This window comes from Asterias amurensis, chromosome 1, assembly GCF_032118995.1.
Source record: "Asterias amurensis chromosome 1, ASM3211899v1".
In the NCBI taxonomy this organism is placed as follows: Eukaryota; Metazoa; Echinodermata; class Asteroidea; order Forcipulatida; family Asteriidae; genus Asterias; species Asterias amurensis.
Window position 1 is genome coordinate 15,495,107 of NC_092648.1, and position 24,573 is coordinate 15,519,679.

The following is a 24,573-nucleotide window of genomic DNA, read 5'->3' on the forward strand; positions in this document are numbered from 1 at the left end:
ACACTTATACTTTATTCAATTGCTATCAATTGATACAATTAAAACAATCAAAATAAACCAAATTGTGTGCCCACTTTTATTGTTGTAACTACGTTGTTTCTAAATTGTTATAAGTATTTCGATTGACTGGACTATTTTACATGCAATATTTGTACGCCATTTTGGAAAATTGACGGGCGTACGCAGTTGTGATAATCGACGTCGTCGTGTTGCCTTCCAAAAACACGATAAAATGTCGGAGTCTTACGGTACTGTACTATTTAAAATAAATTTAACCAAAATGTGTTGATTATGAGTAAATGTAGACTTGGGATGTGGTGTAAAAGTATGTTGGAAGGAATAAGGAACGTATACTAAATGTCTTGTCAAGTTGTCAATTCAATGAATGATTCTGACACACTGACTTTAGTGACACGCAAAACCAACCAGTCTTTTAATTTTACACGTATTTTGCGGTGGTGCCAGCCACTGGCTGGCCGGCAGTGCAGTTGTGTTGCGAAAGCAAAACATGACAAATGAAAAATCCCGAGTCGTTATCATATCACTTTACTTATTTTAGTCGGTAACTTGTAAAGTTTTGATATGACGTGTTCATTGTTCTAACAAACTAGTCCCGGATTTTGGTGGTATATTTCTGACCGGTTGCAGTAGGAAAACTCGTTTTTGTGTTTGTGGTTTCTTCATCATTTATCATTTCCTAAACTTGTAAAGTTTTAACCTGGTCCAATATCAGTCTTTTGACTTTACCGTAAAAGTAAAGTACTTTTTTCAATCTTTGTTTAATTCCAAGTTTCTATATTAAGTGTTTTATTAAATTCATTTTGGTGTATGTTCTTATTGATTTCCCCTCAGATTTTTTGTTTAAGTTCCTCGTAATCGGAAGTGCTGGTACTGGTAAATCATGCATCCTTCATCAGTTTATTGAAAGCAAATGTAAGTACCTCACTCAGTGAATCTTGAAATATGTCACTTATACTTTAGAAGGATTCAAGCATCATTCAATTTCAGGAGACTACACTCATTTATATTTATCCTGGTTTTCACAACATATTTTTGAAGAGACACTTAATACACTTATCATACAACATTAACTAAAATCAAGGCCTATAGAAAATGCCTAATCCAATTGGTACCACCACTGTGTAAATTGTTTGTATCAATAATTTGGTATCAGTCATTTGGGTAATTTGTCAAAATAATTTGTTTTCCTTTCTAAGTCTTTGTGTTACAGATTATGTCTTTTTTATTCACTCTTATTCTATGCAGTCAAACAAGATTCAAATCACACAATTGGTGTTGAGTTTGGATCGAAAATCATCAACGTCGGTGGCAAGTCAGTCAAACTACAAATATGGGACACAGCAGGTCAAGAAAGATTTAGGTAACTTATGACTTTTTGCTGTTAACACCTTTCACTAGACACTAGCACTGGACACTATTGTTAATTACTCAAAATAATTGTTAGCATAACAACTGACTCGATAACAAGTAATGGAGAGCTGTTGATAGTAAAAAACATTGTGAGAAACTGCTCCCACTGAAGTTTCAGGCCTGAAGCCCTTTTTAAGCATGTATGAAACTACACAAATTTGTGCAACAAGAGTGCTGCGTTTCTTTCATTATTCTCTTGTAACTTCGATGGCCAATTGAGTTTAAACACCCAAAACCGTCGGTGTACAAACATTTAATGTATTGTGATGTTCTCTGCAGTTTTTAAATGGTAATTTTTTTGAGATGCTTGGTACGGTTAACCATCATTGTGTGACGTGACTTTTTTTCATATTCTCAAGTGCTGCACCCAAAATGGCGCACATCCTCACTACATGCAGTTGACTCTCTGGATTGATTGAAGTATAAACTCAAACAGGCACGGAATTTCATCTTGGGGAGGGCAAGGCCATTTTCATTTTGAAAAGGGCACTTCCTTCAAGCCATTGTCTTGTGAAATTCCAGGCCTGCTCAAATAACACTTGTTTTACTTTGCTTGTAACTTTACTTTATAACTATACTCCTCCTGTCCAATCTAAGCATGTATTGTAATTACAGATCTGTCACAAGAAGTTACTACAGAGGGGCAGCAGGGGCCCTACTTGTCTATGATATCACAAGGTGAGAATTCAGGGGGGAAAAGGAATACATGTAGTTCTTCAACTGTACCTTTCTTTATCTGTACAATTAGCTCATTACAGGTACATTTTGCATTCTCTCCTGTCCGTTTTTTGTTTTGTTATGTTGTCTTTGCTTAATTTGAACTGCTCATTTGAACTGCCTCCTTGCTCCTTATATTGTAACATTTTTTCAGTATCATTAACATTGTCATGGTTACTTTTTACTTCTATTGTACTAATATAACAAATTTGTTCTGATGCTTCTGTCTCTTTTTATTGTGTGCGCAGAGATAAATGTTTCATTGAATTTGATTGAATTTAATAATATGACAAATGAATATTTTTCAGACAGTGTTGCAGCTCTGTTTTATTTTCTTGCAGATACACCTAACTATTCAAAATGTATTTACTATTGATTGCTTATTTGTTTGTTATTGAGATAAATGAGATTTTCCCTTTGTTGTTTATTGTTACTTGTTGTTGGTTATATTTATAATGGTACAAGTAAGCTTTCTGTCGTGGGGAAGGTATTTAGAGAAACTGGGTTAAGAATAAGGGTGCAACCATGTTTAATCTTACTACCACCTTTTCTAATTCAAATTTTTTTATTACATGGTTGTCACCACTGAACTAGTATCCTCTTATACCAAGGTATGATAATTTGTAAGCCTAACAACCCCAACCCTTCAGAATCAATATGCATGTTTTGATTATGTTGGACTGAGGACTCCAGTATTAAACGATTATTATTCACAATGGGATCAGACATAATCAGAGTTCGGGTGTTGAGTTACAATATACTGTACATTGAAATTCCAGTGTAAATTACTTCTTACCTAGGCTTATGAAGCTTGGTTTGGGCCAGGCATACAATTGTAGCGAAGGCCACTATCATAATCTAGCAGGTTGGGTATTGATGTATTTGAGTAAATATGGGTCCAGTATTTATGTAGATAAACCTATTGAGTTAGTATTAGAGTTACTCCAGTAAAGTAGCATAGGAGTCTCTGTAGACAGTAGACACGCATCTTTTGCTTCCAGCCTTGTACAGTTGGAAACAATTAGTTATGAAATTTTAATTGATTGATGTGTTGCTCTGTCCTCAGTCGTGAAACATACAATGCACTCACAAAATGGCTGACAGACGCACGGACATTGGCTAGTCATAACATTGCAATCATCCTGTGCGGGAACAAGAAGGACCTCGACGCAGACAGAGAAGTTACATTCCTTGAAGCCAGCAGATTTGCACAAGAAAATGGTGAGACAATTCAGAGTTCATTAACTGCATATGAAATCACATTATATGGTAAAGGCTTTATTTTAAGCTTCTGGGCCCAATTTCATGGCTCTGCTTACCGTAAGTACAGAATCAGTGCTTACGGAAGCAGGGAATTCTGTGCTTACAGCAAGCTTATTTCACAGGTTAGCGGCTCCAGGTTAATAGGCATTCTACGCTTACTAGGCTAGCATAGAAATTGGGCGCTTGCACATAAGCGGGGAATCGTGATCATAAGCGCAGAATTTGGCGGTAAGCAGAGCCATGAAATTGGGCCCAGGTCTACTGCATCTACACTTGCAACCTCTACTCATCGATTAACTGACTTTTACTGATTTACATGTTAGTTTAACATACCAGTAGAAGCATATAATTAATACTTAGGGACGCAAGGGTTTTCTCAATAGGTCTAGTTTCAAAGTTGACTTGCAATGCCCGCATAACAATAGAGATCAATCTTCTCTTTTCAAACTAAAACAACTTACATAAGACTTAATAAGTTAATGTGTCTTTTCTCCTTTTGAATCTGACAACAAGATTGTCTATTATTACCTTACTGTTCAGAAGATTTGTCCCCAAAAATGTCAACTCTGCTTTACTGACTACCATGGTTGAAAAACGATCATGGTGACCAAGCACATTTCTTACATGAGAATATACATGTGTCAGATATTGCTGCATAATAAAATTACTTCCTCGTGACCATAATTTTATATTGCGTTTCACTTTCTTTACTGACCCAGAACAATTTATATTGAACGTGAATGGTACTAACATAAGTTGATCTTAGTTCCGAAGCATGATGGACCACAGTACTGGTAGATGTTAAGTGTCTATGTTAAGTGCTGTCAGCATAGGCTTAATACAATTATAACAATACATATTATGCCTGTGCTAAATGTGTATGAATTATGAAGTTAGGACAAGTTGTTATTAAGTAATAGATATCATGTATACCTATGCCTGCTGTGCCAACCTGAGCATTAAAACAAGAGACTATTATTCTTTGTTAAATGTGTACAGTAAATGGATTATATGCCAATTTATATGTTCAATTGCCAAAATATATGTCTACACTGGTCCTAAAACCATTTCTCTTTCTTAAAATGCTCCCTTTCTACAGAGATGATGTTTTTGGAGACAAGTGCGTTGACTGGAGAAAATGTAGAGGAGGCTTTCTTGAAATGTGCAAGGTCGATACTCACCAAGATTGAATCAGGTAGGACATACAATAAAGACAGATAAAATCTCCCCCCCCCCCTCCATTTCGTGACGTTGACATGAGACATTGTTTCAGCCAAGAACTGTGTGTGCAATGCAGGCCTGATACTTCACAGAGGCAACAAAGGCGATTGCCTTCATGCCCCCTGGTCATTGCCTTGGTGCCCTTAATTTACAATTTCCTCTTAGGGTGCGCTTTACCAAAAAGAAAAGGCCTTAGTGTCCTTGCTCTTTCAAAAACGAAGCATACATGCCTAGCAGTGTATTCCGATGGCTGGCTCACCCATAGTGTTGATTGAACCGTGTATTATACACTCATTGATTGGCCTTGATTTACCTCCCTGCAGATGTTACTAGCAAGCTAGATTAGAAGCCATAGTTGATATGATATGTATAAACTCATTTGGCTGTGCCTAGGTGTAGCGCCTTAGGCAATGACGTCATCAAATTTGTTTCTGCCAATATCAGGGGATACAAGGGGGTTAATAATTCATCTCAATAGCACTCTGCACTAATGACGTCACTTTTGCTTATAATACCCGGCTGTTGGACAAACGATCCACTACTACTTGATCATCGCTTTATCAACAAGTCAAACTGCACAAACTACAAGTAAAAGTCAGTACATGCGAGTAAGCATACAACTTGACTTACAATCTGAAACATGGTTTCTCCCTATGTTAAATTTGCATTGAGGATAAAGAATAATAATTTTGGTTTTATACACACTGTACACCGATGTGTGTTAGCACTGTATACTCAGTAATTTCCTAAGTTCTGTGAAACAATCACAGGCATATTACTCAAGTTGGATTCAAACCCACGATCTTTGCAATTTTAAAGCAGTGTCTTATCAACTAGACCACCGAGAATGCCCGGTAGCTAGAAGCAGTTAATTTCTCTTGCAAACTCTCTAATTGGATTTCCTTGTCGTCTTGAAACCACAGGTGAATTGGACCCCGAGAGGATGGGATCTGGCATTCAGTACGGCGACTCCACACTCCGCAAAGTCACAAGGACACCGGCAAATGCGGACAATAGATGTGGCTGTTGAATATTCATGAGATGCAAGTATTCCTGGCAGCTAGCGATGGGAGTCAACAATATACAGATATTTCAGTGTTAGATGGGTTGCTCTATTATTACCGTGGGGGGTTTGTGTTTTAGTTCTTGTCCTTAATTGGATACTTAACATTCAGTTACGTTTTTGAGGTGATAATACGACTTTCAATGTCAATTTTTTTTTCAAATGTGAAACAGGATCTGGACACTGATATTTCACAGAACAAAATTTAAAGTAAAATTTTAATGTTGGTGGCACTTTTTACAGGTATGGTCAGCGAAAAATTTAGGATTTCTTTTCAAAAGTATTCAACTTCGAAAAAAACCTTTCACATTTTTGATGTCAGTAAAGGATTTGTGGCTACCGTTTCACCATTATGATGGTTGTTTATTGATGTCGTATTGACAACGAAAAAAAGTGAATTTTCTGGTACCACGATATAAACAGACCCACGGTAATATGAGGCTTGACTATACATAAGGATTGTGTTTCTGTTAATATGCAAGTTCAAAGGCCCTGTCAAAGGTAGAACAAAGCTTTGTTGTGCTGGAGAGTCTTTGTATGAAATACAAGGTCATCCATTGCGAGATCGTTAAAAAAAGAAAGGACAACATATTATCAATGTTCTCACGCTGAAGAGCTCAGTTTTATGCCAAGGAACTAATGGACCCCTCCCATAAAATATGTAAATTGCACATAGCACTTGCACACTTTCTTTTTCGTTTACAAACCAATAGGGTTTGTACGCAAGCGTGATTATAATTAGCATGTTTCATTGGAAGGGTCTATTGTTTATAGTAGGACTTGTTTGCTTTCATTTATTGCCTTTCAACCATCAACCTTCTTGCTGTTGGTAACATCTTTACGAGAGTTGACAAACGTTTTAAAACCATTCATGAATGTTCTGTGTAGATGCATTCAACACGTGATATTATATTGCAGGCTGGCATAGTTCATCTGTCGTTTAAAACCACAGTGGATGATTTTGAATGGTCAGACAGTCGGAGGGTTTTAATGAGCAAAATGGTTTGAATGGTAAATGCACTATCGAAGCTCTGCTCAGTGCAATAATAATGCAACAGGCATTAGATGATTGTGCAGTCCATTTTGTCCAACAGGGTGCCTGTTGTGGGTTGAAGGCAGAACTTTTATGTTTTAACGATTATGCCCATATCATGTTATGGAGAATGCTGAAATTGTCTGTATATTGTCCAAATCTAGAGAAGTAGAGCTTTATGTATATATTTTACTACCAGGGTTTACTAAACCAAGTTTATGTATTATCATTTTCCTTCCCCTATAGGGGGTGCCATGGTTCTCTTGTTGTTGTTGTTTTTCTTGGTTCTTCCTGTTCTTTTCACAGTCGTAGTTTTACGAAAAGGGCTAATGTCATCTGTCACTCGAGAGGAAAAGCATTGTGTAAAAAAATTTCTAGCCGTGATATAATATGTTGTGTATCTTGAAACACGGTGTTACATCATGGCCAACACAAATGTATTCAAGTTTACTTTGTTTGAAAATTAGCTCTGGTCATGTCGGCTCATTGTCACTGAAAAAGCTCACATTTGCAAAGCAGTCATAACATCTTCGCTCGATTTGAGTATTAAGCCATGCTTTATTAAATCAGGCATTGTTGCTTGGGTGGGTAGTTGGATGGCATGAATGGCTAGTGCTACCGCGATTAACACTTCCCCGCAGAGCCCTGGGGCCAATTTCATAGAGCTGCTTAAGCAAAAAATGTTTGCAAGCACGAAAATAGCTTGCTTATTTTACACATGTTACTGGCCAAAATTTCATGTCATATACATTGCTTGAGACTGGTATTTAGCTGCTGTTTACTTATAGCATAACAATCGAGTGGAGTCTTGGCCAGTAATCTGATTTTACTCAGCAATAAATTTTTTGCTTAAGCAAATTTTTTTGCTTAAGCAGCTTAGAAGTTGGGCCCTAGTTCGATTCAAAACTGGGGCCGTACATGTAAGTAGAGTTTTGTATAAATGGTTCTTGCCATGAGGTTTTTCTCCGGACCCGCCAGCTTGGCTGGCTACTAAATGTGAACTTGCATACTTGCGGCTTGAACACAATGTAGCTGTGATGTTCAAAATTCAGCTACTCTGTTGCGAGTAAGGATTATTAGCCTTCCAAAATTATTCATTATTATTATAATAGAATGAAGAATCTTTAAAGAGTTGCCCTGGGTATTTCTTCTTGAGAGCTCAGAAAGTACCTAGTAGATAGTTTTTTAATCATACACAAGCCTGAATGCTTTACAGAAGCAGTGGAGGCATTTGCCTTAGTGCCCCATGAAACGTTCCAACAAATATTTACAACTTCCTCAAGGAGGTGCCCTTTACAGAAGGAGAAAATTACGTGGTGCCAATGCCCTTTCAGGAACAAAGAATCACGCCTGCATAAATTCTTAATAAACGAACTGGACATAATATTTGTGTTTCCATCATATTTTTACAAGAACGAAAACCTTTCCATGTTTGACTCCATTTTGGTACAGAAACTGTAAAACAACAGCTTTTAAGAAAGCATTCAAAATGTTTACCAGAATGAGAAGTTCCTAGCTGCTCGGAAAGCTCATTTCATCATGTTAAAAAAAGTGTAAATAGTCCAATGTATAAATTAGTGTTACCACCAAGATGAATTGTTTTTTCTTCTACTTTCAATCACTTTCAGTTATTTACAACATAATTTGTATGTCACAAATGCATAGTGTAGGTAACACCCCAAAATCACCGCTGAGATTTTAGGTCCAATAAAAATGAATGCAGGCGCAATAAATAAAGATGACGCTTTAATATATACTGAATGATGTTAACATTTTTGAAGGAATGAAATGGTGATAGCCGTGTACATGTTAATATTAATACGAACAGTAGTTGGAATTGTGTGCTGAGGTGTATTTTTCTCTTTCAAAAAACATCGGAAGTCTTGAGAAAACGACTTCTAAAGCCTGGTTCATCCTGCGAATGCGAAGCCAATTTTGATGCCACAGCCCTGTTTTCAGAGCGAATGTTTTGCAAGTGTTGAGCAGTTTTCAACTGACACGATTATTTGTTGTGAATTTGTGACGTCAAAATTCGTTTCGCATTTGCAGGAGGTATGAACCCAACTTGTTGCTTTGTTTGCTGATCAATGGTTTGGAAGTCATCGAAAAACACTGACTTTCAAGGCTCCTCCCAGTGTCGAAACTGATACTTAAAATACTGTCAGATTGTAAGCAGTTGATGTGATACTGTCCAAATTCTGGTTAGCTGAAGAACTGCTGCTGCTTGGATGCTTGTTTTTATAAACTATGCGTAAGGAGAGTATGGCCCGTTCCATGTGACGACTTCGGCTTTGGATTCGGCTCAGGCTAGCTTGGCCCTGCCGGTTGTTTTGACAATTGCGCGTGCTTTGCGTATGCGCACTCGGTCTCAGGGCTTCAGACGAGAGGACGGAGCCTCAAGCCGAATCTGAAGCTGTGGTTTTGAAAAGGGCCATAGTGTCTCAAGTTCTGAAGGCAGGCCCTTCTACATGTTCCATTACTTCATGTCCAGTCTTTAGCTTTACACAACTTCACCTCAACAACTTCACCTCAATACTTGCTAGGCTTGAAGTAACGTTATATGGCATTGTATATCACCTATAGGCCTAATCACCAACAATCTGTATCATGTAGAAACTAACGTTACATTTGTTTACAGAGGGACTCCAAGGTCAAATTAAGTTTTGAAATGTACTCATTTGCCAATGCCAACAAATAGAGTCCTTGTTTAAGTTTAAACAATTGTTTAGTCTCTTTACTTCACGTTATAATTGTCATTGAATTTTATACTCGTCCACAGCGAAAATTAAAGCATGAAGTCATTTGGTGTCAACCAAAAAATAATGTTTTGATTTAAAATCATGGATATTCAGAAAGGAGTTTTAAAAAGAATTTGAAATTACCTCTTTGATGTGTTTGTATGTCAAAACATTTTGCACCGCAGGGGTATGAAACACGTGGTATTTTACACCGTTTAAATGTTTAAGACACTTGTAAGTGCTTAAATTTTTATGAGGAATTTATTCCTTGAAAATAAGTGAATCGCATATCTAAATTTGACCTCAGAGCCCCTCTTTAACTGTCATTGCTTTGCTAATTAATTGTCATATAATATGTGTAAATAGCCATTTTACTTGACCGTATGTACATGTATATCCAAGAGAATAAGCCTTCAATTGTAATCTTTCTTTGCATTCACGAAAAGAATGTATAAACTTAGTGAATCGATGAACCAGTGTCCCGGGCCCAATTTCATAAAGCTATTAAGAAAAAAATACTTCTACTTGACAAATTTCTCTGCTAAGCAAAAATTGAGTGGGGCACCAGTGAGGACAATGACAATTTTATGGAATTTCGGCTGGTTTTCTGTTTTTGTAAAGCAATGAGTTTCTGCTCTTAGCAAGTTTTTGTGCTTACAGGCTTTATGAAATTGGACAAGATGGATGGCGCTGGCAAGTGTAACAAAACAAAATCAGCACTACTAAGTACAATTGCAGAAAAATCAGATTATTTGTGTGGATAAAAATGTACAGATTCGGTTTTTCAGTTATTAATGTCAAGATGTATAGCAATTTAATAATAATATTTAACTGTCTGATGCGTATGTGTTTGTAGACGATTCTTTTTTTTTTGTACGAGATGCTCATGTCTGTTGCTAAGAATAGAGTACATATAAATGATGGCACCTATAATTCAATAAATTATAATATTTGATGAAAATGTGAAGCAATTAATTTTATTGAAATTTTTCGATGATTCAAATGATTCAGCTGTTAAAAAGAGGACATGTTGAATAGATGTAATGCATGTTTTGTATATTACATTATTCTTTCATGTGTATTGTTCAATGAGGAGCTTTTCTTTCCAAAATGCATATTAAGTTGTTTGTTTGTTACTATGTCAGTTATGGTGCGGTGATATGAATGGACAAATTTTGAGTGGTTTCACTGGTGTTTTCGAACTGAAATGGAGACGAATTTCTTTGTGATACAGTATTTAAAATAGGCACTCGAGCAATTTCTTTGTTGGGTAGTATTGTTATTGTTAAGAAAGCTTAGAAAGGATGATGTAGGGTGGCTTACACTTGGAGTCGATCATAAAATGCAGAAACACAATTGAGAGTTGCAGCCTGTACTGTGTAGTCTCCAAAATGTCATACGCGAGTAACAATGAAATAATATCTGGTGGAATGACTTGCTCAGTCGCAAGTGACTGCTTCTTCCTCCGAGTCGATACAATGGCTATGTCACATGGTTCTAGACAAGAAGTTGCGTAGTTTTGTAAAAGAAGACAAGCACCACAATCTGAATAAAGGTGTATGGCTCAATGGTACAATGTACCGTTGCTATACAAAAGTGTGCCCGAGCCATGTGACTTAGCAACACTGTCTTTGAGTCGGGGGAACCCAATTTGAGTCTTGTGACAAATCATTCTACCAAACTTTATTCTAAATGGAACCTCTTAGTGGCTGATGGCAAGGAATAGGGTGTACTTCTTGTTAACATTAGTTAAAATAAATGTACACATTAATTAAGTACAGTGATTAAACCCTTGTTAACCGGGGCCAAATTGCATGGGGCTGCTGAAGGCAGCATTCTGTGCTTAAAGTCACTGCTTAAAACATGTTAAACATCAGTCTCCGCTTACGGGGCTAGCGCTTTAAAATGGAACAGGAAAATGGTAAACAAAGTTTCAGCTGGTTCCTGAACCAAGGTTCAGAAAAAAGTTTTGGGTCGCTTGGAAATCACAAAATATCTTCAGATGCCATTGTAGGGGGAGTATTTTTTATTAAAGCTGTAACAATGTACTGTAGTTTGAACCGAGACGTTAAGATAGAAACCGTATGTACAGTGATGATGTGGCTGTTGTCCAAATAAAAATATTATTTACATAAAAAATGTCCAGTAATTGATTGATTCTCGGTATATCAACAATATAGCCTCGTGAAATGAAGCAGTCCAAATTTCAACGAGTGATTTTATTCTGCAAATTGTACTCACATTTTTGGCATCCATTGTTCGGCAGTTATAGGTCTTGTAAAGGGAATTTCTGGTCCATTCAGTTCGGAGCTACAAAACATATGACAGATTTTATTTATTCAAGGCCCTGGGGTCGATTTCACAAAGAGTTCAGACTAGTCCTAAGTTAGGACTAGTAACTCGTCCTAACTCGAGATAAGACTAGTCTTAACTGTTTGTGAAATCCACCCCCGGTGACTGCTCTTTTACTCCTTTCAATTTAATTTTTTTATTTTTTTTTGAACAAGAACAAAAGTTACATGTACAACTTATTTGGTTACATCGTTAGTTGTATAGCTTTTTAATGTCCTTTCAAATGTCGCACAGTAAACCTCTATAAAATGTAGCATATTTTATACAAGACAATAATTTCATCAAATCCTAACTTTTTCCCAAAGTGAAAGAATAATTTCCGAGATGTTACTTTGTCCAAAGAATGCCTAAAACATTTCTATCTTTCATACAAGTATACTCATTCATACAAGTATTGCCAAAGCGCACTGACATTAAACTGGTCACAACATCATCTGAATGGATAAACAATCATATTCTTAACTTTCATAACTTTCTGCAAAACTTTCTTTTCAGTAAAGATAGGGCTAGATAGCTCAGTAGGTAGAGCGCCAGCACGTTAATCCGGAGGTCATTTGTTTGAATCCCACTCAAGCTAATTTTTTGTTTAACCCCAAAAATCATTTGAAGTAAAACAATAGACCTGTGTCAGAAAAAAAAATGGCCTGTGCGGAAGTGATTAACTATGTTACTGTTCAGCTGCAAAAGTGTAAAAATTCAACCTTATTTCATAAAATTAAGGCACAAGAAAGGTGAACTTTCCATACAAAAACTTAAAACCATAGTCCCTTATAATGTAAAATAATTTATATACATGTACAATAAAAAATCATCCATTTAAAAAATAATTCAATACATTTTAATCTGGCATTAAGTGGTTGGCAACTACATTAATAACCATTCAAAATAGAGGCGTTAAAGACTCATGTAATACAAGGTTAATCAGCGAACTCAAGACACTGTTGATGACACTAGTTTTGACGAACCTGTGTGTGTTTTGTAAAATATTTTTTGAATGAAAAGAAACATACCTAATTATTGACTACCCCTGCAAGGTTGTCAGCTGGACTAGTCAGCTTGTCATTTCACAAGTCTGTTGTCTTTTTCACTAGTCCATACTTAACACTCAGTAGGGATGCTTTTCATCACTGAACTATCCTGCCAGACCACTTTGACTCAAATGAAGTTTGGCTGGTCATCAAGTGTTTTGACTGGCATTTGGCCAGCAGACACTGCCCTGCCTGGCTTTCTAAAGTAAAAAGCAACTTTGACTAAATAAAGTATTTTTTCCTACACTTAAATATCCCTCAAGACAGAACAAATATCCCCCAAGGACATAAATGTTTTAGCAATGAGAATTCAAAACAAAAATGATTAAATTTCAGTTTTGAATATCTACTGTCAACAATGCATAATTACCCTTGTGTATCTCGAAACAGTATCTATAGCAAAACTAAGTATAATTGTGTGCACAATCTTGATAATCCCATGTGGTCCCATGTGTTTTGTAATGCATGTAAAAGAATCCAGTGCACTTATCAAAAAGAGAGGGGGGTTCACCCCGATGTTCCTGGCTGTGGCTACTGTATGCGCAGTAGCACCTTGTAAACCCTTTCAAGGTGCTAAATAACTGGGTCTCAGAGTTCATCACTTCCATGACCTATCTTTCTGAAAGTTTGTATATACTCAGCGCCTTGAGTACATTGTTTGGGAGATATGTGCGCTATATAAGACTTTGATATTATTATATTACTAATCATCATCTAATCGCAGACTGTTAAATACTGTTAAAGTTCACATGTTACAGATGGTAACAACATGTCTATGGCATCAGGTATACTGGTTAAATTTCCACCAGTTTATTTTCACCTTCTACATTTAAGTCAGCTGCTATGTAGCATCTCAAAACTTCAATTCAAACCGCAGAACGGACCTAGCAAAGTTTTTTTCAACGAGTTCTCTTTGGGGTTTATATAACTGTTTACAAGTTCTTGAGCATTCTTCATTGGATGGACTTGTTACCGCGATGGACCAATGAAGTTTTGTCTATACTCTGTTGTTCACCAATGAAGTTTCGCCTATAATCCGTTGTCCACAGAGTGTTGTACTTGAGCTCCTGGACGTGATGGACCAATGAAGTTTTGTCTATTCTGATGTCCACAGAGTGTCGTACTTGAGCTATTGGAATTCTTCATTGGCCCTGTTACCGTGATGGACCATTGAAGTTTTGTCTATACTCTGTTGTCCACAGAGTGTCGTACTTGAGCTCCTGGACGTGATGGACCAATGAAGTTTTATCTTTACTCTGTTGTCCACAGAGTGTCGTACTTGAGCTCTTGGAATTCTTCATTGGACCTGTTACCGTGATGGACCAATAAAGTTTCGTCTATACTCCGTTGTCCACATCGTGTCGTCTCTTGGTTGGATATTGAACAAAGCTCTGAGCTTCTGCTCCTTGCGGCTTTGTTTGTCTTGTTCCTGTTGTCGTTGGATGTCTAGCTCCCTTCGTCGCATGGCTCTCAGGGCAGATGGGTAGATCTGTAGTGGCTAGGTGGAATTCAGAACAGAGTCCAATTTAATAAGTGGAAGTGGATTCCGCAGACATTTTACTTTGCTATTGTTAAAGGAAATGCAAAAGGTGTGCATTGGAAACTTGGTAAATCAAAATACTGCATATGTTTTCCAATTTAGATTGACTCTTAATCAATTATGATTTAACTTCTTCAATCTTTTGAACTATGTAACGGCCACCATAATAAAAATTTATAAAATGAAATGGTCTAGAGGGAGATTCAGAAACTCAGAGCCCCAGTAAATACAAGATTCTCACATCTGCAGATGCCTTGATATTGTGTGTCTTTTTGGATCCAGTTTTGAGTTCTCTATCGGCCCAACCAAATGCAATCATAGGTGCTCTCTCCTTCCCCACATCAACTCTCTTGCCTCCTGGTGCAGTATGAGGCCTGGCTGCTGCTGTTCTAACATCTCTCTGTGGCTTGGGCTTTTTGAGACGAAGTGGCTTCACTCGCTGTAAAACTGAGTTTAAAAAGGGGAACCACACTTTATGAAATTAGAATGGAAAGTTTCCAGACAAATTCAAGAATTCTTTACATGTAAGAATTAACATGCGATTCCTGGTTACAAGTGCATGATTCCTGGTTATGCATGATACTCAAAATGTGGGGCTAAACTTTGTCGCCCTGACCATGGGCCCAATTTCATAGACCTACTTAAGAAGTTGTGCTAACCAGAAGGTCAATGGCCAAAACATACCACTTCACATGTCCCATCTGTAAATGGTCCTGCTCATTTTTGCTTAGAAAACAAAAACTCTGCTTAAAAACAGCCCTATTAAATCGTGACAAGATGTTTTCTTGTCACTATAACTTTTTATCAACTTCCAACAATACTTGTATAGGAAAAGTTTGAGCATTTATTTGAGTTGGAATTCAACAGTAAAGCTTGCGACAATATTGTAACATCAAACTACACTAAATATGAACCTTGGTCTGGCTGGGGTACATCTTGCTCTTGACGCATCTCAGACTGTGTTTGTGGTTCATCAGTCCGATGTGGTGGTACTCTTCTTTCATATTCCTGTCCCTGGTTGTTGTTCTTGTTAGGGGCTGTACGGCTGTTGTTAGGGGCTGCTTCGATGTCACCCTGATCATTCTCACTGTCTGAAGAATCCCAGTCAAAGACCTCATGGTGATGTTCCATCCTACGGCGGTAGACTCGATAGTCGACCTTCTCTTTGTAGTGCGGGAAGTGGCCATTCCATATGGGGTCTTTATACTGCTTTCTGTACTCACTCCTTGTGAACACCATGGTGCTGTGAGTAAATAAAATAAAAACATTGTAAATGCATGTGCAATTCTGTACACAACCAAGTGTTGGAGGTCTCGATCTCAAGGGATTGTGACATCTCCAAATGATGTGGTCTTGTCTTAGGCACAAGTCTCAGTTCGGCAGCCATTTTAATTTTTTTTAGACACACGGTACAATACTTGTGCAGCCAACCAAAGGTGATTTCAACACAATGGTTGAATTGAATGGAACTTATGAACAGATGAACATTACGAATGATACGAGACTACACTACAGCTACATTGTACAGTTCCTAGCTCTTTAGCTGGTCGTGTGTGTTGTGATTATTAGATCAGTTGTTAACATGTCAAAATTTCGAAAAAGGAATACAGCGCCCCAGTTACTGGCACTTACTGAATACTGGCATGACTGGGTCTAACTAACAAAAACTCTAAGTTAGTGTAACTGATACTGTTTAAATAAAAATAACGTTACTTTTTATTATGGAGATTGCACGGTCAGATTGTTATCAACTTTGATGTGAAGAAAGGGGCACACTTACGATTACTTAAATAAAACAAATAAAAATGGGATACTCACAGTCTCCACAGTCCCTTTGCAGCGAATGAAACTTCTTGGTTTAAATTGGAAGATTTGCATAGTACTGACTGCTTACAGTTACATTACATTTTACAATCACGCAATTAATTGCATGCAAAACATCGAGCGCACCCTCATCGCCCTCAATTTCAGTACAGTATACCGCCCTCTATGGTTTAAGTTTTTTTTTATATTTTGCTTATACTCCGGATCGTTTAATTTTATAATCTATTATTACTTTCTGCCTTCGGAAATGGAGACGGGACTATCATTCGAGAGAAAGTGAGCTGGCTACAAAATCTGGACGAATTAATCATTCTGTCGTGGAGTGAGATAAAAACGGAACAGGATTGATACAGTTATGTGAGTATAATGTTTCATTTGGTTATGTTGCTATACATTGTACCTTGTAAAACATAAAATTTGTGAGATAGAACAGTGGATTGAATTTAAATTTGTGACGATGCCCACCAGACGACGGACGATCGGCATCACCATGCACAATAAGGTCGACAGGCCGGCCTGGGAGCTGGTTGCCTGCACTGCACATCAGTGTGTTTCACTTGTAATGTGGCCTGTGTTTATTCCTTGTTATCGAATGAGATTTACTAGTTTATAAGTTCATGTTAGTGAGAAAATATTGGAACAAATAAATAGGTTGTTGTAAAAACCAAAATAACGACAAGTTGACAAACAATTGTTGATATTGTCGTGTGTATGATTGGAGTTTTTACAAATGTACTTATGGCACACCACACTAGTACTACCATAGAGAGAGTAAGGACAGACTCTATGGTACTACATGTAGTACTCGGTAGTAGTAGACCTATTTTTTTAAGTACAATACTACAACCAAGTACACAATACAAACAATCTACATCATCGTGTATAACTGTGTTACCTTTTGGGTCTCACAATTCATGCATTGAAGTTGTTATATATCAGAGAATGTTTATTTCATTTATGTTTAAAAAGGTTTTTAGTTTGCCTATCAGACTGTTGTATGGCCCTGGTGGTGTAGGCAATTGTTTAACTTAAATTGTAGTTTGAACAATCAATTGTTGTAATGTAAGTTTGTGACTTTGTCACTGAAGAAGTGAATGTTAATTGTTTGCTGTTGTTGGTCACGTTTGACTTGTATACTGTTGTTCTCTCCCTAAGCTAATTTTAGTGGTTTTAAAATCATGCTCAAAACATCATTGTTGAAAACTACGTACTTCAGACCAGGAATTTCATCTTTTGAGAATGCATTTTTTTAATTTTATTTATGGGCACCAATTCTAAAATCTTAAAGTCTGTGTGAACCCTCTGAAAGGGCACCAAGACCAAGTCCAGATAACCTACATAGTGATGTTCCAAGCTTGGTACAATCATGGGTCTTGTCATGAACAAGAAATACAGTGTTGATAGATGGTGCTTTTAAAACAGTAGTTAAGACTTAAGTGTGCCCAGTACTAAAAGTGTTGACTGACAAGCAATTACCAGTCCCTCCCATCCTGTAATAATGATTGCCTTTATACCCATCTAGGCTAGTCAGCCTTATAAATTGGATTACATAACATGTTACAATGCTGGCCATGTGTGTGTGTTGTAATCAGTTCAAGATAATGAAGGGTTCTGTCAAACTGTGTTTAATACCATGCATTTTAGACCTCATTAACTCTGCTGATGTTCTCACCACCAGAAAGTCAATCATTAGGGAGCTGTTATTAAATTGTCTTACACCATTGTTTCTGCTATGAACCTCCCTTTACTTGATTGCCAGAACACGTGTGTAGATCAGGTGTATACGTTCAATCATGACACACATTGCATCGTTTGGCAGTCGTGCATTTTCTGCTTGTGCTCCTTTAAAACTTTGGAACGCTTTACCTAGTACTATCAGATGCTGTAGTTTTCTTCCATTGTTTAAAAACTTGCTGAAAACCTCATTTATTTAAATCCTCATACACTTAGCTTGTTACATGTCTTGACTTAGATTATTCATTGTATAACTTTTATTGTATTCTATATATATCTTTTGTTGTTGTAAAATGTATATATAATGTTTTGTTTTTTGTTCTCACCTCGGAATAGGGTCTTGTACACTAGATAAATGGCGCATTATAAATGCATTATTATTATTAAATGCATTACAATGAATACTAATCAGGAAGAATAGAAATTGGTTGTATTTATTCCTGGCAATACTGTTGGCCTACACACTGTGAAATCATGGAGTTATAAAATACAGAGGGGCAAGGGTTCGAGGTTATGCTCCTGAATTTTGAAAATTTTAATCAATTTTTTTAGCAAGGTGTCGAGGGAGCCTTTTTCTGTACGTACGGACGAATAATGGTTTGAGATTAGTTGGGTGATCATAATAATATATGAATGGGTCTGTTGAGCAGACTACATCCGAATTGGTTCTGTCAATCATTCATTGCATATTTTTTGGATAGAGGATCAAACTGGAAATTATGCATGGTGGTTGTGGAGTCAATGGCTAGCCTTATCAATGGTATTCCCCATGCTCTTGTTTAAAGTCTACACACATGCCCAAGGGCCAACTAAAATTATCATGTACAAGTTGCAACAACAAAAAAAGGGGCTATGTCCAATATACATGTTATAGGCCTATTACATGTATATGTCCAATATACATGTAATAGGCCTAGATGTATTTCAATATTTTGACAATAATCATGCAAAGATTATGAATTGAACGTGAAGGGGAAGTGGAGTCAAAGGACTTTACCTCAAAAGGTTTTTGTTGTTACAAAATGTTGCTGTAAAGCAACAAAATATGCCGTGCCCATTACAAGAATGAAGAACCCCGCCTGCTTAAAGGAACACGTTGCCTTGGATCGGTCGAGTTGGTCTTTGAAAAGCGTTTGTAACCGTTTTTTATAAAATGCATATGGGTAGAAAGATGTTGTAAAAGTAGAATACAATGATCCACACAAACATGCCTCGAAATTGCGTGGTTTTCCTTTTACCTCGTCGACTAACACGTCGGCCATTTATGGGGGTCAAAATTTTGACACCCATAAATGGCCGATTATGTTAGTTCGCACAGTAGAAGGAAAACCACGCAATTTCGAGGCAAACTTGTGTGGATCATTGTATTCTACATTTAAAACATCTTTCCAACCATATGCATTTTATAAAAAACGGTTACAAACGCTTTTGTTTTGACCAACTCGTCCGATCCAAGGCAACGTGTTCCTTTAAAAGCAATGAAAAACCTTGGATGACACCAAAATCAGCACTGAAGCAGCTCAATGGATCTATAATGAGTAAGGGATCCCTTAATCATTTGATAAATGGTCCTAGTCTTACAGACCTACTTAAATTATTTGATAAAAATTTATATTAAAGCGCGGGACAGCTTAATAGACCACTACTTCATGTAAATGTCTAGACGTTAGAAGCTATCGGGATGCTGTCGCCACTCTTCATGTCCAATAAGCCAGTCTGCTAATTTATATTTCATATTACAAGTACGTATCGCGCCAAGAAGAAACACATGTGACAATGTCTATTAAATGAAATGAGTAGACCTGCACTTCATAATGATCCCCTATGAATTATTCCAAATTTGTAGCTGGTGAGATTGTGAGTAATGTGACATACACATTACAATCTGTATATATGGAACTTCACTGTGAGTAAAATTTTTCATTGTAATGAAACAACCTGACTTAAATGAAGAGTAGACCGTACTATGAAAAACATTCACTCTGTATTTTACGGTGAAAATGATCACATGTTGGAATTTGCGTTAAATGGTCTACTGATTTGTTTAATTTCACAGTTGTTTATATTCTTTGAAAACATGCAGTGGAACAGGTACAGTTGAGTAATTTTTCATTTTCCATTTTAACCTCAATTTTTAGCACAAATGATTTGTGTTCTTTACTCCTATTTATGGTACATGTATCAGGCTTCAGTCTACTACAGATCGTTGTTTTTGTGCATAGGTGATTAAAAAGATTAACTATTTGTTACATTTCTGCAACTAAAGTACGATAACCTTGTATTGCTAGTAGTTTGGCTACCTGCATATAAGTGAGTCATAAATGAATAATCGTTTGTTGATCATAAACAACTATTAAAAATGGTGTTCTGTTTTTTAAATACATAGTAAACCATATACTAATTTTTTTTCCAGTAGAGCTGGCAGCTTTCCATTGTCCATATTAAGCGAACACATCGATGCATAATTTTGTTTTTAAAATTTACACAAAAATTTCAATCACAGTCTTCAATCACAGCTCCTGGACTTTTAATTTGTCTAGCTAGCTGAGTTGTATGGTGTGACAGGAACAAACAAGCCTGCAAAAGAAATTACATGAAGGACATTTTATTTTTTTATAAATTGGATTTTATTATGATGTAGTTAAATTGCATTTTACACCGTTTCAATGTGAGGTTAGAGACTCTAAGGTTATGAGGGACTCTATCTATATTTGGAAAATGAGCGAGTTACCTAAACTAGAATTTGACCGACCTTGGAGCTCCTTTTCTTCTAATTATGTACAATAATGTGTACTCGGTGTTAATACAGAAACAACAAAACATGATCTATATTGTTCCTAGATACACTGACTGTGTAGTTTTTGAAAGACTGTTGTTAAAACTTGACAGTGTATTCTACACACTGTAACTGATTGTTTGCGAGGTCCAACATATCTGATTGAATATCTCCACTTTGAATCAAAACTTGACATTCCTTTTGTGTGGCATGTCTCATCTGAGAAATTATCGTTGTTGCTGGAGTACTTGATCTTTCATTGCCCCCATGAGCGAAACTTCAATATGAAGCAAGTTATTAGAATTGAATATTTTTTAACATGGGGAATTTGTTTGTTAATCAGAGGATGTGGTCAAATAAAGCTTGTGAAATATGGGTCAGATTACAATGTGATGATGAATTAGAGGTCCTTGTTGGGCGGCCCTACATTCAGACTCTGATCCTGATCTTTAGTTGATTATTGCCCAATACCCAGCAACCATAAACACTGGATTGTTTTTCGTAGAGTTGCACTGTGATTATACAGTGTACTTTAATATTGGTTCAATTGTTATTGCCATCGTAGTGCGTCATCAGAAACATCTCATGTACATGTACGGGCTGTTTAAGTATTTGCCATTTTTTTATCAAAAATTATGGACAGGGGCATTGAAATGTAATAACTCTTTTACATTTATGTTCAAGATCCAATATCTTAGAGTTGCTTGTTAAAAAAAAAGAGAAAAAAAAGTAGATTGAAAGCACAAAACATGCAAATTAAAATGTGCTACATTATCCAGAATGAAGGTTACCAGCCTAAAAAAAGCACTAGTTACATTAACATGTACCAACTGTGACTGATTTCCTGCTTATTTTTGCTTAGAGCAGAAAATTATTCAGCAAAGTGACCATTATTTTTTTGAATTTGGGCCCTAATGAAATAACTATAGATAACAAGCCTCATACACCAGTGAGTACAGGTGTTCATGGTTAGGGTTTTATGGCATTTAGAGAATTTAGAGAAAGGTTAGGGTCATTGTGGTTTGTGTACAAGTGGAGGTTCTCTTTGGCAATTTTTTTTTTTTTTACCAAATCATGACACATTACAACATGCATACAGAGGTTGACTCTGATGAATTTAAACAATACAGTCATTTTGTGTTTAGTATGATTTACTTTTTGGAGCAATGACTAATATTGTAACAATAAGTAATTATCTGATTTATAATGCGGTCATTTGCATTGAATCTGGTTGTGGCTTTTAATTTGAATATAATTGATCTGGAATAATATGAAAATTTAATCAAAGTAACAATTAGAAATTAAAAAGTTTCCTCGAAAATATGATTGAAGAATGGGATGCTTTTGAAGATGAATTTTGGGTATAAAATCTATAATTTTGTTAAGTTCAACTTAGGTAAAGTGTTCATATAAAAGTGTACTTGGCGTTACATTTGAGACTAACATGTTGTGTAACCCTTTACATGTAGGCCTCAGGGGAGGTATGGAACTTCAAAATGTGCAGGAAGATGTAATGCGTCATGTTCTCTGGAGTGTTTTAAAACTGGAGGATAATAGCATCACAGAGCTTAAGTGACAAAGTTTAGTTTTTGTATTATGTCCAACTCCAATGCATACGTACAGCAATGTGTAACTTTTGAGTGGGATGGATATTAAAGGCAGTGGACACTATTGGTAACTACTCAAAATAAATATTAGAATAAAACCTTAGGTAATCGGTAACAAGTAATGGGGAGAGGTTGGTAGTATAAAACATTGTGAGAAACGGCTCCCTCTGATGTGCCATACTTTTCGAGAAAGAAGTAATTTTCCACGAGTTTGATTTTGAGACCTCAGATTTAGAACTTGGGGTTTCGAAATCAACCATCTAAACGCACACAACTTCATGTTACAAGTGTGTTTTTTCTTTCATTATTATCTCGCAAGTTCGATGACCGATTGAGCTCAAGTTTTCACAGGTTTGTTATTTTATGCATATGTTGAGATACACCAACTGTGAATGCTAGTCTTTGACAATTACCAAGATCAATGCCTCGAATTAAAGGGAGCTGCGGATCAGCTTACCTAGTCTTTGCCTTGGTGCCCCCAAGTCACCGATAAAGGCCTATGAGACTTTAACATGTTCCAATGAAAGTGCCCTTTGCAAAATGAAAATATCCCTTTCCTCTCAAGAATTTGCATCAATAAAAAGATTGTTTGGAAAATTCATATCAATTGCCATAAAATATGAAAGTTAACACTGTCATGCCACACCTTCTCTGTGCGCTACACTGCCTATTTTACTACACCCACAAAATATCCTCCGATTCCCACCCCACTAACCAACCAGAACTGTTCATGCTGTGCTTCTCCTTTCCAAAGCGTAAAAAAAAAAAGCAGCTTGTCAGTAAAGATCGTATGCACACCTCCTACACATTATACTGAACGCCATTAATTACTTATTCACTGAACAATATAAATTTACACTTGCAATCACCTAGCATGAAATGCATAATTTGTAGCCAGTTTTTCCCATCAGATAATTCTGATAGTGATCTAGAAAGACAGTTAGTGACTGTGGGTGTTAAAGATTTTAAGTGTCACTTCACCTGGTTCAGGAAAGCGGTCACCCCTTCCCATGTGAAGCTATGATATTTTTTCACAGCGGAGGGACTGCAGGTGCATCTTTAAAGTGTCTGACAACGTGTATGGATGAGTCATGCTGTTTGTCACACTCTATCCTTGGCCATGGAGAGGCTTGCATAGAGAGAGGCCTGGCTGGTGAGGCTAGCTGAGTCAATAGTCTAGGCTTATGTTGTAAGGAAGGAAAGGGGGGGGGAGTGGGAAGGTTAGAGGTGGGGGATTTTACATTCTGTTCACACTGGATGGTTTTTGATGTTTGCAGTTTGGGTCAGTGGAGATAAGATTAAGGAAAATATTCTTGAGGGTTGAATGTTGTTGCAGCGTGACAGATGGTTGGATTTGTCATCCATTGGCAGTTTTTGGTTTAGTTTAGGTGTACATGTAGGCCCACTTGGCCCATATGCTTTTTGTCGCAGATGCAGGTGTGGTGAGGTGGATGATTTTCCTGAAGTGTTCACAAATTACAGAATTGGCACACAATACAAGATCTTTGTAGGCCTACCTACATTACAAATGTTCGATACAGAAAGGAACAAACACACTGTAGCTGCGCACATTGTCTAGCAGTACGTATAAACCGTTGCAGCCCATCAGCCCCCCCCCCAACCTGACCAGGCGTACATTAATATAAGTAATATCCATTACTGGATGACAAGCACTTAAACCTGTAACACCACCCTGATTCAGTTGTCCATTGTGGATTGACCATTGTCGTATTGGATGTCAGCCAAGTTATAACCCAAGATCTCATTTTCTTGGCTGGCCTGAGTATACAAGAGATCATTATTTGTTGCGTTTAGGTCAGGGGACAATTGAAGTGGACGAAAAACTTGAAGTCTGTCCCAGGTTGACATAAAATATTTGAACAGCAGTGAAAGATACTTGTCGGACCTTTTCATTTGGAAGATTGTAAGGTAATGTCAAGTATTGTTAGAAGCTTTGCATGGTGTGGATAAATAGGAAGAAATGAATAGTAAACTCGCGGGGTACAACCATGTGTAAATCTCTGTTGTTGGAGTGTTGGCTCTGTTGGCTCTGAAAAGAGCCTGTGTGGTCTTGACGTTTCGGACAGTATACCCTGCTCGTCTTCAGGTTTAATGTCAAGTACAGTAATTGGTACAGGAACAAGGCTCTGCTTACTGTGTAACTCTGCGCTTACAGCCTAAAGAATTACGCTCTGTTGTAAGTGTAGAATTCTGTGGTTGGCAGTGCGGTGAAATTGGGACTTGGT

At 37.0% G+C, this 24,573-nt stretch overlaps 3 protein-coding genes across 5 annotated transcripts in view; 2 read left to right on the plus strand and 1 right to left on the minus strand.

Moving 5' to 3' along the window:
* The first annotated feature begins 169 nt into the window (after positions 1-169).
* LOC139947220 (ras-related protein Rab-4B) lies at positions 170-10,163 on the plus strand. The gene is made up of 7 exons (XM_071945097.1): positions 170-248; positions 853-933; positions 1,267-1,381; positions 2,047-2,109; positions 3,215-3,369; positions 4,511-4,606; positions 5,556-10,163. Exons 1-7 carry the CDS (start codon positions 233-235, stop codon positions 5,660-5,662), a joined length of 633 nt encoding a protein of 210 aa, XP_071801198.1. The 5' UTR covers positions 170-232; the 3' UTR covers positions 5,663-10,163.
* On the minus strand, positions 8,703-16,351 carry LOC139947205 (centriole, cilia and spindle-associated protein-like). 2 transcript variants are annotated; one of them, XM_071945085.1, is made up of 4 exons: positions 16,205-16,351; positions 15,301-15,629; positions 14,628-14,833; positions 8,703-14,335 (listed from the first exon to the last, which is right to left on the minus strand). In XM_071945085.1, exons 2-4 carry the CDS (start codon positions 15,623-15,625, stop codon positions 14,156-14,158), a joined length of 711 nt encoding a protein of 236 aa, XP_071801186.1. In that variant the 5' UTR covers positions 15,626-15,629; positions 16,205-16,351; the 3' UTR covers positions 8,703-14,155. The 2 variants fall into 2 exon arrangements, with proteins under 2 accessions (XP_071801186.1, XP_071801178.1); XM_071945077.1 differs by having other exon boundaries at positions 8,703-14,344.
* Positions 16,352-16,410: 59 nt separating this feature from the next.
* The window catches only part of LOC139947228 (disheveled-associated activator of morphogenesis 1-like), an 80,978-nt gene continuing 72,815 nt past the window's right edge, over positions 16,411-24,573 (plus strand). For both annotated transcript variants that reach the window (XM_071945109.1, XM_071945132.1), the window contains exon 1: positions 16,411-16,567. The gene's annotated coding sequence lies outside the window, so the exon portion shown is untranslated. The remainder of the gene's footprint in view (positions 16,568-24,573) is intronic.